Source organism: Coenobita brevimanus, chromosome 82, assembly GCF_032717465.1.
Source record: "Coenobita brevimanus isolate Jiangsu-jjx chromosome 82, ASM3271746v2, whole genome shotgun sequence".
In the NCBI taxonomy this organism is placed as follows: Eukaryota; Metazoa; Arthropoda; class Malacostraca; order Decapoda; family Coenobitidae; genus Coenobita; species Coenobita brevimanus.
The window spans coordinates 7990273-8003343 of NC_137035.1; the positions used below are offsets into that span (position 1 = coordinate 7990273).

Consider the following 13071-nt stretch of genomic DNA (forward strand, 5'->3'; position numbering starts at 1 on the left):
ACAGTACCTTTCTATTGATGAAACTAGGTGTAGGAGTCAGCATGAGAATATCATCATCATCATCAATATCATCATCATCTGGACCTCCTTTCCTACCCTAGGGCAGGGTGAGGAGTATCGAAATTCAGACAGCCCAAATTTGCCCAATTCAGTGGGCCACATTTCCATTCACTCATCATTTAAGTCCCCGGAATCCTGGCTCTGTTGGATATGCCAAAAACATTCACCACATTCTGTAGCTTCACATAAACGTATTTGACAGAGTCAGTCCAAATGCTGCCATGTTGGAAAGGGGTGCCAAATCCCTGATAATGCGCTTCTCACAATATTCATCCAGCCAGCTCGATCTCTTGTCAGTCCTCTAGCCTCACCGACTTCCAAACCTCACTTCCTCACACACTCATCCACCATATCTCTCCACCATCTCCTTGGCCTACCTCGCCTCCTCTCTCCTTCAGATTCGCTCAGATATATCTTTTTCACCACTCTGTTGTTAGCCATTCTCTCCATATGAGACTATCTCAGTACACACTCTTCGGTTCTGGTGTCCTCAGATTTCCTCACTCCACATCCTTCACGAATCACATTATTTCGTATTTTATCCACTCTCTGTATTCCACGTACTCTCCTCAGCAGTCCCATCTCCACTGCTCTTACTCTTGACTTTTCATTTTCATGCCACACCATAGTCTCACATCCATATGTTAAAGTTGGCACTAACACTCCTTCATGTACGCCTCATGCAGCTGCAACACTCAAGCCTCTGTTTCTTATCAAGGCCTTCATTGCACCAGCTACTTTTTTTCCTTGTGTTACTCTCCTTTCCACTTCTTTTACACATTTTCCTCTCTCTTCTATCACTGTACCCAGGTATTAGAACTCACTCTCACCAATTCCAGTCTCTTTCCATTCACTGTAACATTGCACTGGGAGTCACCTTCTCTTTCAATCACCATAATTTTTTTTTTTTTCTACATTTACTCTCAAGGCACGACACTCACAGACATCAGTAAAACTCTGCACTAGCCTATCAAGTTCTTCTCCGGTATTTGCAAGTTGTACTGCGTCATCAGCATACAACAAATTTGATATATTCCATCCATCACCATTCATTAGCAAAGCCATCTCCCTCTCCATTACTCGTGTTTTTACTTCTCTCATCCCATCCATATATATATTGAACTACCATGGGGACATCACACAACCTTGTCACCCGCCCACACTGATCTTGAACCATTCATGTATATGCCCATTTATCCTTACACGTGCATCACTACCATCATGAAAACTATTGAAGGTGTCTATCAGCTTACCATCTATACCCCATATGCACAAAACTTTCCACATTCCTTCTCTGTCCACTTTGTCATATGCTTTTTCCAGATCCATGAATGCCATAAACACCTTATGGCCCTTCTCACAAGCCTTCTCTGCTATCCATCTCACTGCAGATATTTTATCCACACGTCCTCTGCCAGTCCTAAAGCCACCCTTTTCATCACTCACTAGGACTTCTGATATCTCTCTTACATTCTCTATAATAATTCTTCCATATACCTTCCCTACTACACTCAATAAACTTATGCCATGATAATTCTTGCACTCACTTCGCTCACTTTTATTTTTGTACAGGGGTACGATTACAGCCTTTTTCCACTCTGCTAGCACAGTTTCACTCGTTCATGCCTTCTTACATATCTCCAAGAAGCACTTCATTCCACTCTGTCCATTACACTTAATCATCTCTGTGTACACCTCGTCAGTCCCAGCTATCTATCTATCTATCTATCTATAGCCCGATGCCCTAATCCCGCAAAGGGTGGCCGCAGACAAAACGCCTCCAAGTTGCTCTGTCACCCACCATTTGACTACCCTCCCCCCAACTCACCCCCCCCTCCCTCATATACCTCTCAGCTCCATCCCTCCACCTCATCCTCGGTCTACCTCTCCCTCTCCCTCCCTCCACCTCACCTACATACACCCTCTTAGTCAGACTTTCATTCTCCATTCTCTCCACATGTCCAAACCACCTCAGTGTATTTCTCCTAATCTTCTCAACCACATCCACATCCACCCCACAGCGTTCCTTCACTTTTTCATTCGTCAACCTGTCCCTCCACGTCACTCCACATGCTCCTCTCAGGTAACTCATTTCCACTGCTCTCACTCTTGACTTGTTTCCCTCTTGCAAGGTCCATGCCTCGCTTCCATACGTCAGGGTAGGGATCACAATACTATCATGCAGTGACTTCTTAACTTCCATACTCACCTCCCTATTTCTCATCACTGCTTTCAGTGTACCAACAACCTTCCTTCCCTGCTGTACCCTTTCACACACTTCATCCCCCAGAGTTCCATCCTTACTCATCACACTACCCAAGTACTTGAATGCACTCACATTCTCCATATCCTCACCATCCAACCTCACTGCACACTCTGTGACTTCATTCCTCTCAAACACCATAACTTTGCTTTTGTTTACATTAACTTTCAGATTCCTCCTCCTACACACTGTCCCAAATTCATTCACCAAACCTTGCAACTCCCATTCATCTTCACTCAACAGTACTGTATCATCAGCAAACAGCAACACCGGAAGCTTCCAAATCTCACCCTCATTCATTAGAGCCACCCCCACATCCACTGCCCTACCCTGCACCTCCTTTACAACCCCATCCATGTATATATTAAACAGCCATGGAGACATCACACAACCCTGTTTCAGTCCCACATTGAGATCAAAGAACTCACTCAGCTCACCATCCACTCGCACCGTAGCCCTAGCTCCCTCGTATGTACTCTTCACAGCACTCAACAATTTCCCCTCCACTCCATATATTCTTAATACCTTCCACATACCTTGCCTATCTATTCTGTCATAAGCTTTCTCCAAGTCCATGAAGGCAGCATACACTTTCCTTCCCTTCTCTAGATACTTCTCCACTAAATCTCTTAGAACAAATATCTGATCTACACACCCTTTTCCCTTCCTAAATCCCCCTTGTTCTTCTCCAACTAGCTCCTCTGTCATATGCCTAACCCTATCATTGAGTATTCTACCATATATTTTACCAGTCACACTAAGTAGGCAAATACCCCTGTGGTTACCACATACTTCTCTCTCCCCCTTTCCTTTGTACAGAGGAACAATTATACCTGATTTCCAGTCCTCTGGAACCCTTCCCTCTTCCCAAGCCAATCTACACAACTTCCATATCCACTCCATAACAATCTCACCCCCATACCTAAGCATTTCACCACACACTCCGTCAATTCCTGGGGCCTTTCCCAACTTAATCTTCTTCATCGCTTCCACTACTTCCGCCCTACTGATCTCTTCCTCCCTCCTCTCATCTCTTCTTCTCCCAGCCATTCCCCAACCACTTATACTCGCACTGCTGTCACTCTCCACATTCAACAGATCCTCAAAGTGCTCCTTCCATCTCCTCAGTTTCTCTCTCATCTCCACCAACAATGGTGACATGTGGAGGTGTAGGAGGACTACTGGGCCTTGGGATAGGCAACTGCCCCCAAGAAATAGGCCCTGAGCCTTTGCCCAGAGTCGGACACGTAAAAAAAAAAAAAAAAAAAAAAAAAAAAATCTATTATTCCTATCTTTCACTCCCCTACTGTTTCCCCTTTCACACTGTCTTACTTTCTTTACCTCCTTCCAAAACAATTTCTTACTCTCCCTCCATTTCACACTCAGATTCCTCCCAAACTCCTCATCCACTTTCTTTTTACTCTCCTTCACCAGTCTCTTAACCTCCCTTCTCCTGCTCACATATACCTCTCTGTTCTCTCTCTCATCTTCTCCCCTACCTCTACTCGCTAACCATTCACAATATGCCTTCTTCTTTTGTTCCACAGCTCGTTTCACTTCATCATTCCACCATGCTGTCCCTTGCACACCCTTGCATCTCCTCCTCACTCCACAAACCGCCTCACACGCTGCGCCTATCTCTTCCGTGAATATCTTACATACGTCTTCCACCCCTTCCATCTGCTCTAGCTCATACCTTCCCAGTCTTTCTTCCACTATGCTCTTATATTCTGTCATTTTCTCACTATCTTGCAATTTCTCCACTCATAACAAGGAAATTTCTGCATCGTATTTGGGACACAGGCTAGGGAGAGACTGAAGTGGAAGTTGGGTGGGAGGACTGAGGTAGGGGTGAGACATACCCCCAGTGCAAGGGAGAGGTGGTGTGAGATTAATTTTTGCGAATGTAGACAGACACAGCCAATCATGACAGAAGTCATATTCTGGACAAAGGATAGGGAGGGAGGGAGTTGGAGGTGGGGGGGGTCTCAGGTGGGGGTGAGACATACCCCCAGTGCAGGGGAGAAGTGGTGTGGAGGGGTTATTCTGGTGTGAGTAGAGAAACACAAGCCACTCATGGCAGGGAAATTACCTCGCCATATTCGGGACAAAGTACTGTATAGGGAAGGTGGAGGTGGGGTGGAGAGTCTCTGGTGGGGTTGATGGGGGATGAGACACCCTCGCCAATGTAGGAGAGGTGGTGTGAGGGATATTTTAGTGGGAGGAATCACTCACAAAGCGATCATAACAGGGAAGTTGCCATGTCATTCAGTATAAAGGGAAGGGAGGTGGAGGTGTGGGGGGGAGAGGGGTTAGCGGGCACGAGACACACCCCCATACAATGTTGTTGCGGTATTGGTGGGTAGTTTGAGTGGGAGGGGACAGAGCGGGCTGTATTAAATCAGCCAGAGGGAGGGTGGAGAAGTGGCAAGGGGGAGAGGGTCCCCCCACAGACCTGGTGAGGGGGTAGGACCTTCCTTCCCACCACCTCGTCTCCTAGTTCTGATTGGGTAATAACCATTTGCGTCATAAAAGGGGCAGGCTTAGTGATCAGCAGTTTTTGACAGACCTTCTACGATCGTCAGTCATAAAACTCTACGTGGCAAACTTGCAAACTGACGATCGTCAGTCATAGTACCTTAGGGGTTACTAATAAGAAGAAAGTATTGGAGGAAAAGATGACATATAACAAGGGCTTACTGTTTTGTCATGTACATCTTGGAAAAACAACACAACCTTGTTATATGATGAATTGGCATGTGGTCAGGCACATATGCGATGACATAGAAGTTACGATCTTTTCTCGATATATGATAGAATTTTTGCTCATACAGTACAGTACAATGATGATCCCATATGAAGCCTCCTTGGTCTATATGCAATTGCTACTTTCACTTCTACGAACACCCTGACACAAGTCGAGTCATTTGTTTGTTCAAAGATGGCCTTTGCACTTTTCATCACTGTTGGATGTGTTAGTGTAAATGATGGAACAGTAGTGTGGAGTTGGAACTGAAGCAACAAGTGAAGTGCATTGGGTGAAATAACTACCAGTTTGGGTGAGTTGGAAACTTGTTTTTTGACTTATATTTGGTAGTAACTGTCAAGGGAAGCACAGTGAATTGAAATAACAGCTACTTACGGTGAGCTGGAAACTTGTTTTTAGATTCTGTTCGGCGGGTGACTCTTCACTAAAAATGTATCCTCACTGAACCCATGTTACAATTGACTCACTGTGTGATAGATTATCTAGTGGATTTTTTTCAGATGGTCTCATCATAAAATGAGGGCATTTGTATATGATGCTGCCAACACATCAAAATCTAATAGAGGTTTTATTTTCAGTACTTTGTGTTGTACACTTTTCAGACTGAAGGTGTGGAGTGGAGGGTGCAGATTTTATTAAGGTCTCTTGTGTAGATTGGGAGGCATATCTGAAAGGGTTCAAGTTGGGACAAAACTGTTATACAGCAGACCCTTAATTTAAGTAGGCCTGATTTTGCACTAAATCATTTTACTCAGAAACAAACACATTTTGCTTGGATAATTAGTCATAATTTAATGCAGCTGAGGCTGAAGTTATGGGACGTGTGGAAAGTCCCCTAAGTCAACCCTCATCTGCAGCCATCCCCCCTCAAAGTTCCACTGTCAGACCAAGTAAATTCTTGCTCACCTGATATAGAAAAAACAGAAAATTGTATTTTTGTAGGATTTACTTAAACAGCGGGTCATAATTCAACACGGGTAAAATTACGGGACATGAAATTGTCTGTTTACACTCGGTCAGCTGGCCACGCATACTTACACATAGTGTGCTGCCCGCTTCTTGTTCCTCACACCTTATCCCCTCCTGTCATTATGTACTTAATCTTCTCTCAGGTAAGTTTTTCATTAAAACAACTGGTCATAAATCAACACAGCTAAAATTATGGGACATTAAATGGTCCCTTTGCACCCGCTCAGCTGATCTCTCACCTCATTGCAACCATTCACTGTGTAGTCTTTCATTCAACTAAGTTTTTGCTACATTATGCTACTGAAATTGTTTTCCACCTGCCTCAAGGTAGATACATCATCTGAAGATCTCTCCTTCAGTGATATCTAGACATTGCTCTGTCGTCTGTCATGGCAAGTGATCACCATTTGTTATGCCAGTGATGTTCCTAGGGGTTGTATGAGTACTACAGTGAATGTTATGTATGATCAGGAGGGGGTAAAAGCTTTTCAAAGGGATCAAATGGGGGAAATTGAGGAATATTTTGGGATTTCACCATACCAATTAGGCATATAACTTCAGTTTTAGTGGCCTGATTTGCATGTTCCAGTCTGCATGGTAAAATTCCCAGATACATCAGCCTTGCAAATTGAGGGTCTACTGTACAGTATAGTATCTCTTTCCAGAACAAGAAGTACCGTGAAATGGTATTGCCGTGTGGAAAGACTGGAGAATGAAATATTGATCAGTAGAGTGTATAAGGGTAAGGTAGAGGGGTAAGGGGAGACCACGGATGAGATGGAATGATTGGTTAGAGTAGTAGAGTAGTATAGGAATGAGGGTGGTGTGAGTTGGAGGGAGGGCAGCATAATGACAAACAAATTGTGACCTGGACGCTATTTGTTTGTGACCACACAACAAGATTAAAGGTCATATTCGGAGTGGATTTGGAGGTTTTGTAACACCTCTTCCTTGACAGTTTATTTTGCATATTATACATCCGTATTCTCCTTTTTGTAAGTGATGCAGACTGTTTAATTATTAACCCCTAAAGCGCGGCCATGGACAGCCAACCCCCCCCCCCCCCGGGTGGCAGGGTTTGATCGCGGTCTGAGTACCTGTAGGAATATATTAGCCAAAAATCAGAGATTAACCCTAGAACATTATTCTTGGTATGGCAGATAGTACTTACATTCAGCTTTCTCCAGAGACAGGTGTTGAGCCTTCGTGGACTACCCAAGGACTTGTGGAGACTTGCAAAGTTGGGTAACAAAATCTTCACTTTCACACCTCCAGCAACCCAGTTTCCCCTCTACCACAGCCTCATTCTGTCACAGTAAACTTTATACTACAACGTACAGGTAGTTTGGAATCCATATTTGTACAATAAGCACTGAAAATAAGGCTAAAATCAACAAAGCGTACAGCCGACATACAGCGTGGCGGCAGTCTTCCCGTCACTCAACAACATTTCCATTTTCACAGCTAAAAACACGTATACTACATTATTTTCAATCATATTACTTCCCAAAAGATCACTGCGGCGCGTTTTTATTCTGCCTTACGCCCGTCACTTTATTCTCGTTCCTGTCAGCCGCTCGCACTGACTCGGAAGAGCTAGAACTCGCCATAATGTCACTTTGAAAGCCTGCGGTAAACTGATGCTAAACAAGGGGCAAACCGTGAGAAAAAAAGCTAGTGTTACAACTGGGGAAACAAGCGTTTCCTATTAGCATAAACTGCTTGTGAGAGGAGAGCACAAATTTACAGTTCTGAGCAGTCAGAGCGCTGCCATATATCACAGCCAGGCTGGCCAGACCGTGGTGGGGGGGAGGGGGGGAAAAACACGATACTTGGCAACAACGGAGGTCAGTAGTACAAAGGTAAAGTATGCTAATTGTAGCTAAAGGGTGGTGGTACTGATAGACAATACCAGCTGGAACATCCTTGCCCGCGTTTATTAAAAATTAACTCGAATCGCAAACGCGACGATCCGCCGTTATGTCCTTTTTGGCGAGCGTCGCAAACGCGACGACCCGCGCTTCAGGGGTTAAGCTGGAAGCAGTAAACTACAAATGTTAAGGCATAATATGCAAAATGAATTGCTGAGAAAGAGGCACTACAAAACCTTCTATGATACAGAATGAGGGAGTTTGCTGAGCAGGGTGCTAAGTGTATTACATTAGCTTACAAGAAACAGGTAGTCTGACTTACTTGAAGAGTCATCAAGTTTAGTTTATTTTCACCGTTGGAAACAGGGCCATCCCTCCCACAGCATGAATTCCAAGTTAAGGTTGAATGAGGCTTGATGAGCCTCATGTGTGATGGAGGAATGAGTCCTCATCTATCATGAATATGTAGTTGTAAAAAAAGATGAACACTAGAATGTGATACTAGTCATTAATAAGTGCTACTGAAAGAATGTAGAGCTGCAATGTTTCTTATTCTGCCACAGACCAGGAGAAATAAGCTGCAAAGGAGTGAAAATCTCTGTAAAATTAAATTGGATTGATTAGAAGCAAATCATCCCTACGCTTCAGCAACACTTCGCCATGAACTAATTTGAAGGGGGTTAGGAATCGTCATTGGGCTTGAAATGTCCTGTAGTCAGTCTCTCTTTCTCCATTCGTTCCATGTGGCCATGATATCTGAGAGTATTTTTAACATTTTCTTCCACTCACCAGCTTACTTTCTTGTAAACCTTTCAGAATGAAGGAACTAGCTGAGCAAGGAGCAAAGTGTATTATCCTAACCAGCGGAACACTGAGTCCTCTGGATTCCTTCACATCAGAACTACAGGTGAGGTTAGAACTCCCTTCATTGTGTGGGAGAGTAAGTGAAAGGATGCGACTGTGAGTGGGGCTGAGTGAGTGTAAATAATAGTAAGTGTATGAGTGACTGGGATTTGAGAAAATAAGGGAGAAAATATTAGTAACTGAATGTAAAAAAAATACTATGATAATTTTTCCGTGAGAAAAAGAAGCTACAAATATTATTTTAGTGTCTGCCTTTGGTAGCCCCTTCAGAGGTGCTGGAGAGAGAAGTCTGTAAATGATGGCACTGATATAACTGGTTGGCTCCTCTACCTAGTTATTTAAAAAAAAAAAAAAAAAAAAAAAAAAAAAAAAAAAAAAAAAAAATCCTTCATGATCTGAACTTAATACTTTATTGCCCTCACCCAAGAAACAAAGCTCACATGCACACAGAAAATTCCACACATCAGTATTTACACATCTGCACAGACAGAACTGATGGTCCTGGAGAAGGCCCCATCACTTGCACTCATACATCCATCCTCTGTACAGACACGGCATAGGCAACACAGTTGCTTTTCCAGAATGACATCACATTAGAAACAGAGTCATTCATTGTCAGATTGTGGCATCAGATTAACCCATTACTAGCCACCGGTGTTGAGCAACGCCCTCCAGTGCCAATGCCGGTGATGTCAAGTAGGCACAAAATTTCTAAAAAACTGCGAACAATTTTGGGAAAGGAATGTAGGTCACTACAGTAATCTTCCCAACATCTGAATGTCTGGGAAGTGGTTTTGTCTGGATACTGGGCCCCTGCCTCCTGGACTGATACTTGTGGACCCTAACCCAGCCTAATTTTGAAAACCACCTAAATAACTCCCTACCGGACATGCATAGCACCTATTTAAGACCATATTCACACAACTAAGGGATATAAAGCATGAAATAAATGAAAAGGAACCAGAAAATGAGGAATTGGAAGTGAGTATGGAAAATATTTAGCAGTGTACAGGGTCCTTACAGCACGTCCATGGCCACCTCCTCTAAGGCTCTGGCAGTGGTGAAAATGCTCTTGAAGCACATACAGTAATCCAGTGTTGTGCTGCACTTTATTCTTTGCAGTGTGAGTTATAATTGTTTAACACTGCACATTCTGTTCTTAATTGCACCACCCCAGTTTCAACTGCCAGTTTGCACTCCATACTTAACCCTTTGCACTCTAAATTTTAATTTCTTAACACTGCACAACTCTGTAAATTCCCATGTAGTCTAGTGGCAAGATATTGCAGTTTATTCACTGTTTATTCACAAAAACGAGCAAGTGTGGCATCCATTGCAATGAGCATCTACTCACAATGGTAGTTAGGTGGTAACTGGGGAGGGGAGGGACAGCAGGGGGCCGGCGGCCATGCGTAAACACAGCTGTTCGGCACCTTGCACCAAGTTCAAATTATGGGTGGGATTTTTTTTTTTTTTTTTTTGGGGGGGGTGTTCCAAAGGCCCAGGCCCACAATGTCCGGGTAGTGGGGTGTCCAGTTAGTGGGCATCCAGATAATAAAGGGATTACTGTATTATGTTTACATGACCCTACTCTATCATCCCAAGCTCCCAAGCAGTCAGTTTATCTTGGATGTTTTTGCTCATATGTTCGCATGTTCATGGCACGTGCAGTAATTTTATTGAATTTTCTGTGAATCACAGTGAACCACAGGATGTGTTTAGGGATCTTTGAAAAACATATATCAAAGTGCATGAAACAATTCTCTTCACATCTGTAAGAAATAGAAATCGATTGTTGAAATAAGAAAATATGATCCCAGGGCTGGCCTGGGGTGTACGGAAATGTCTTACCTCATGGCCATTAGAGGGTTAATGGTGTCGTTACTGGGGGGAAAATAATTGCTTGGAACACACACACACACACACACACACACACACACACACATACACAGAGGGAGTTAATCGAGGCAGACGTGTGACATCGGCGCTCCGTACCGAACCAACACGGCCCGTGGCATTACCTAAATTAGTATCTTTGTATGAGTCAAGCTCTGTACCAGGTTAGACTAAATGATTTTTCATTATTAAAAGGAAAAAAGTAATAAGTTTAAACAAGACTTGTTCAAACAGAAAAGAGAACCAAGACGAAAAAATGCGCTGAGTCAGCTGAGGTTTGTTTAGACTACAGCAACACGGGGAAAGTGTACATACTCTGTAAGTACATACTCTGTTCTTTTAGTATTGCAAAATGGATACATACTTTAGTAAAGCAAATTCGGAAAAGAAAAGAGATAAAGGTAGAAAGCAAGATGATGATTTCTACCAAGAACTGGTTGAAGTGGAGACTCACAATAGACTGGTTGAACTTGTACACAAACTAGAAATGGCTTTCAAAAATGAAATTGATGAAATAAAGAAGCAGATGCACTTGCAGAAGGAAGAAATAGAAAAACTAGGAAGGGAGACCAACAAGAAAGACACAACCATCAGTGAACTAACAGTGGAATTGAGTACACTTCGGAAGAAAATGAGTGAAATGGGAAGTACAGTAGTCAATCTATCTATCTATCTATTGCCAGACGCCTCAATCCCGTTTGGGGTGGCCACAAACAAATCGCCTCCAAGTCGCCCTTTCCCCCGCCATTTCACTCCCCTGCTCCCAACTCACACTCCCCTCTCTCATATACCTCTCCACCCCATCCCTCCATCTCATCCTCGGCCTCCCCCTCCCTCTTCCCCCCTCCACCTCACTCACATACACTCTCTTCGTCAGTCTTTCACCCTCCATCCTCTCCACATGGCCAAACCACCTCAGTGTGTTCCTCATAACGCTTCCTATCACATCCACATCCACACCACAACGCTCCTTTATATCCTCATTCGTCAGCCTGTCTCTCCACGTGACTCCACAGGCTCCTCTTAAATAACTCATTTCCACTGCTCTCACTCTTGACTTGTGTCCTTCCAACAATGTCCAAGCTTCACTTCCGTACGTTAGAGTTGGTATCACAATACTGTCATGTAGTAACTTTTTCACTTCCATGCTCACTTCCTTGTTTCTTATCACTGCTTTCAAGGAACCAGAAAACTTTCTTCCCTGCTGTACCCTTTCAAGCACTTCACCCTCCAAACCTCCATCCTTACTCATCACACTACCCAAATACTTAAACGTACTCACATTTTCCAATTCCTCACCATCTAACCTCGCTGTACATTCACTAACTTCACCTCTCTCAAAGACAATCACTTTACTCTTCCCTACATTCACCTTTAGGTTCCGTTTCTTACACACTCTCTCAAACTCATCCACCAAGCCTTGCAGCTCCCCTTCGTCTTCACTCAACAACACAGTATCATCTGCAAACAACAGTACAGGGAGTTTCCAAACACTATCCTCTCTCACCAGGGCCAGTCCAACATCCACTACCCTTCCTTGTACCTCTTTTATTACCTCATCCATGTACAGATTGAACAACCATGGAGACGTGACACATCCTTGTTTCAAACCAACTTTCAAAGAGAAAAATTCACTTAGTTCACCATCCACACGCACTGCAGCCTTCGCACCATCGTACATACTCTTTGCAGCATTCAACAACTTCCCATCTACTCCATATATTCTTAACACTTTCCACAATCCTTGTCTATCCACCCTGTCATATACTTTCTCCAAATCCATGAAAGCCGCATACAACTTCATTCCCTTCTCTAGAAACTTTTCCACTAAAGATCTAAGAATGAATATCTGATCTACACAACCTCTTCCCTTCCTAAAGCCTCCCTGTTCTTCTCCAACTAATTTCTCTGTTCTTTCTCTAACTCTGTCTATAAGTATCTTACCATACACTTTTCCTATTATACTAAGAAGACAAATGCCCCAATGATTACCACACACTTCTTTTTCCCCTTTTCCTTTGTACAAGGGAATAATTATACCTGACGTCCAATCCTCCGGGACTCTACCTTCCTCCCAGGCCAATCTGCACATCTTCCACATCCATTCTACTACTATCTCTCCCCCATGCTTCAGCATTTCACCACACACTCCATCAATTCCTGGGGCTTTCCCCGAGTTAACTTTCTTCATTGCTTCCACAACTTCTATCCTACTGATTTCTTCCTGTCTACTCACCTCCCTCCTTCTCCCAGCCATTCCCCAGCCACTTATACTTGCATTACTTCCATCCTTTACGTTCAACAATTCCTTAAAGTGTTCTCTCCATCTGCTCACTTTTTCTCCCTTCTCCACTAGTAATCTACCATTTTTATCTTTCACT

General features: G+C 43.5%; 1 protein-coding gene across 1 annotated transcript in view; it reads left to right on the forward strand.

The window, feature by feature from the left end:
- LOC145409678 (uncharacterized) overlaps nt 1–13071 on the forward strand; it is a 631921-nt gene that overhangs the window by 346518 nt on the left and 272332 nt on the right. Inside the window, exon 11 of the mRNA XM_080280029.1 lies at nt 8747–8837. Coding sequence (XP_080136155.1) covers nt 8747–8837 — 91 coding nt within the window. The remainder of the gene's footprint in view (nt 1–8746; nt 8838–13071) is intronic.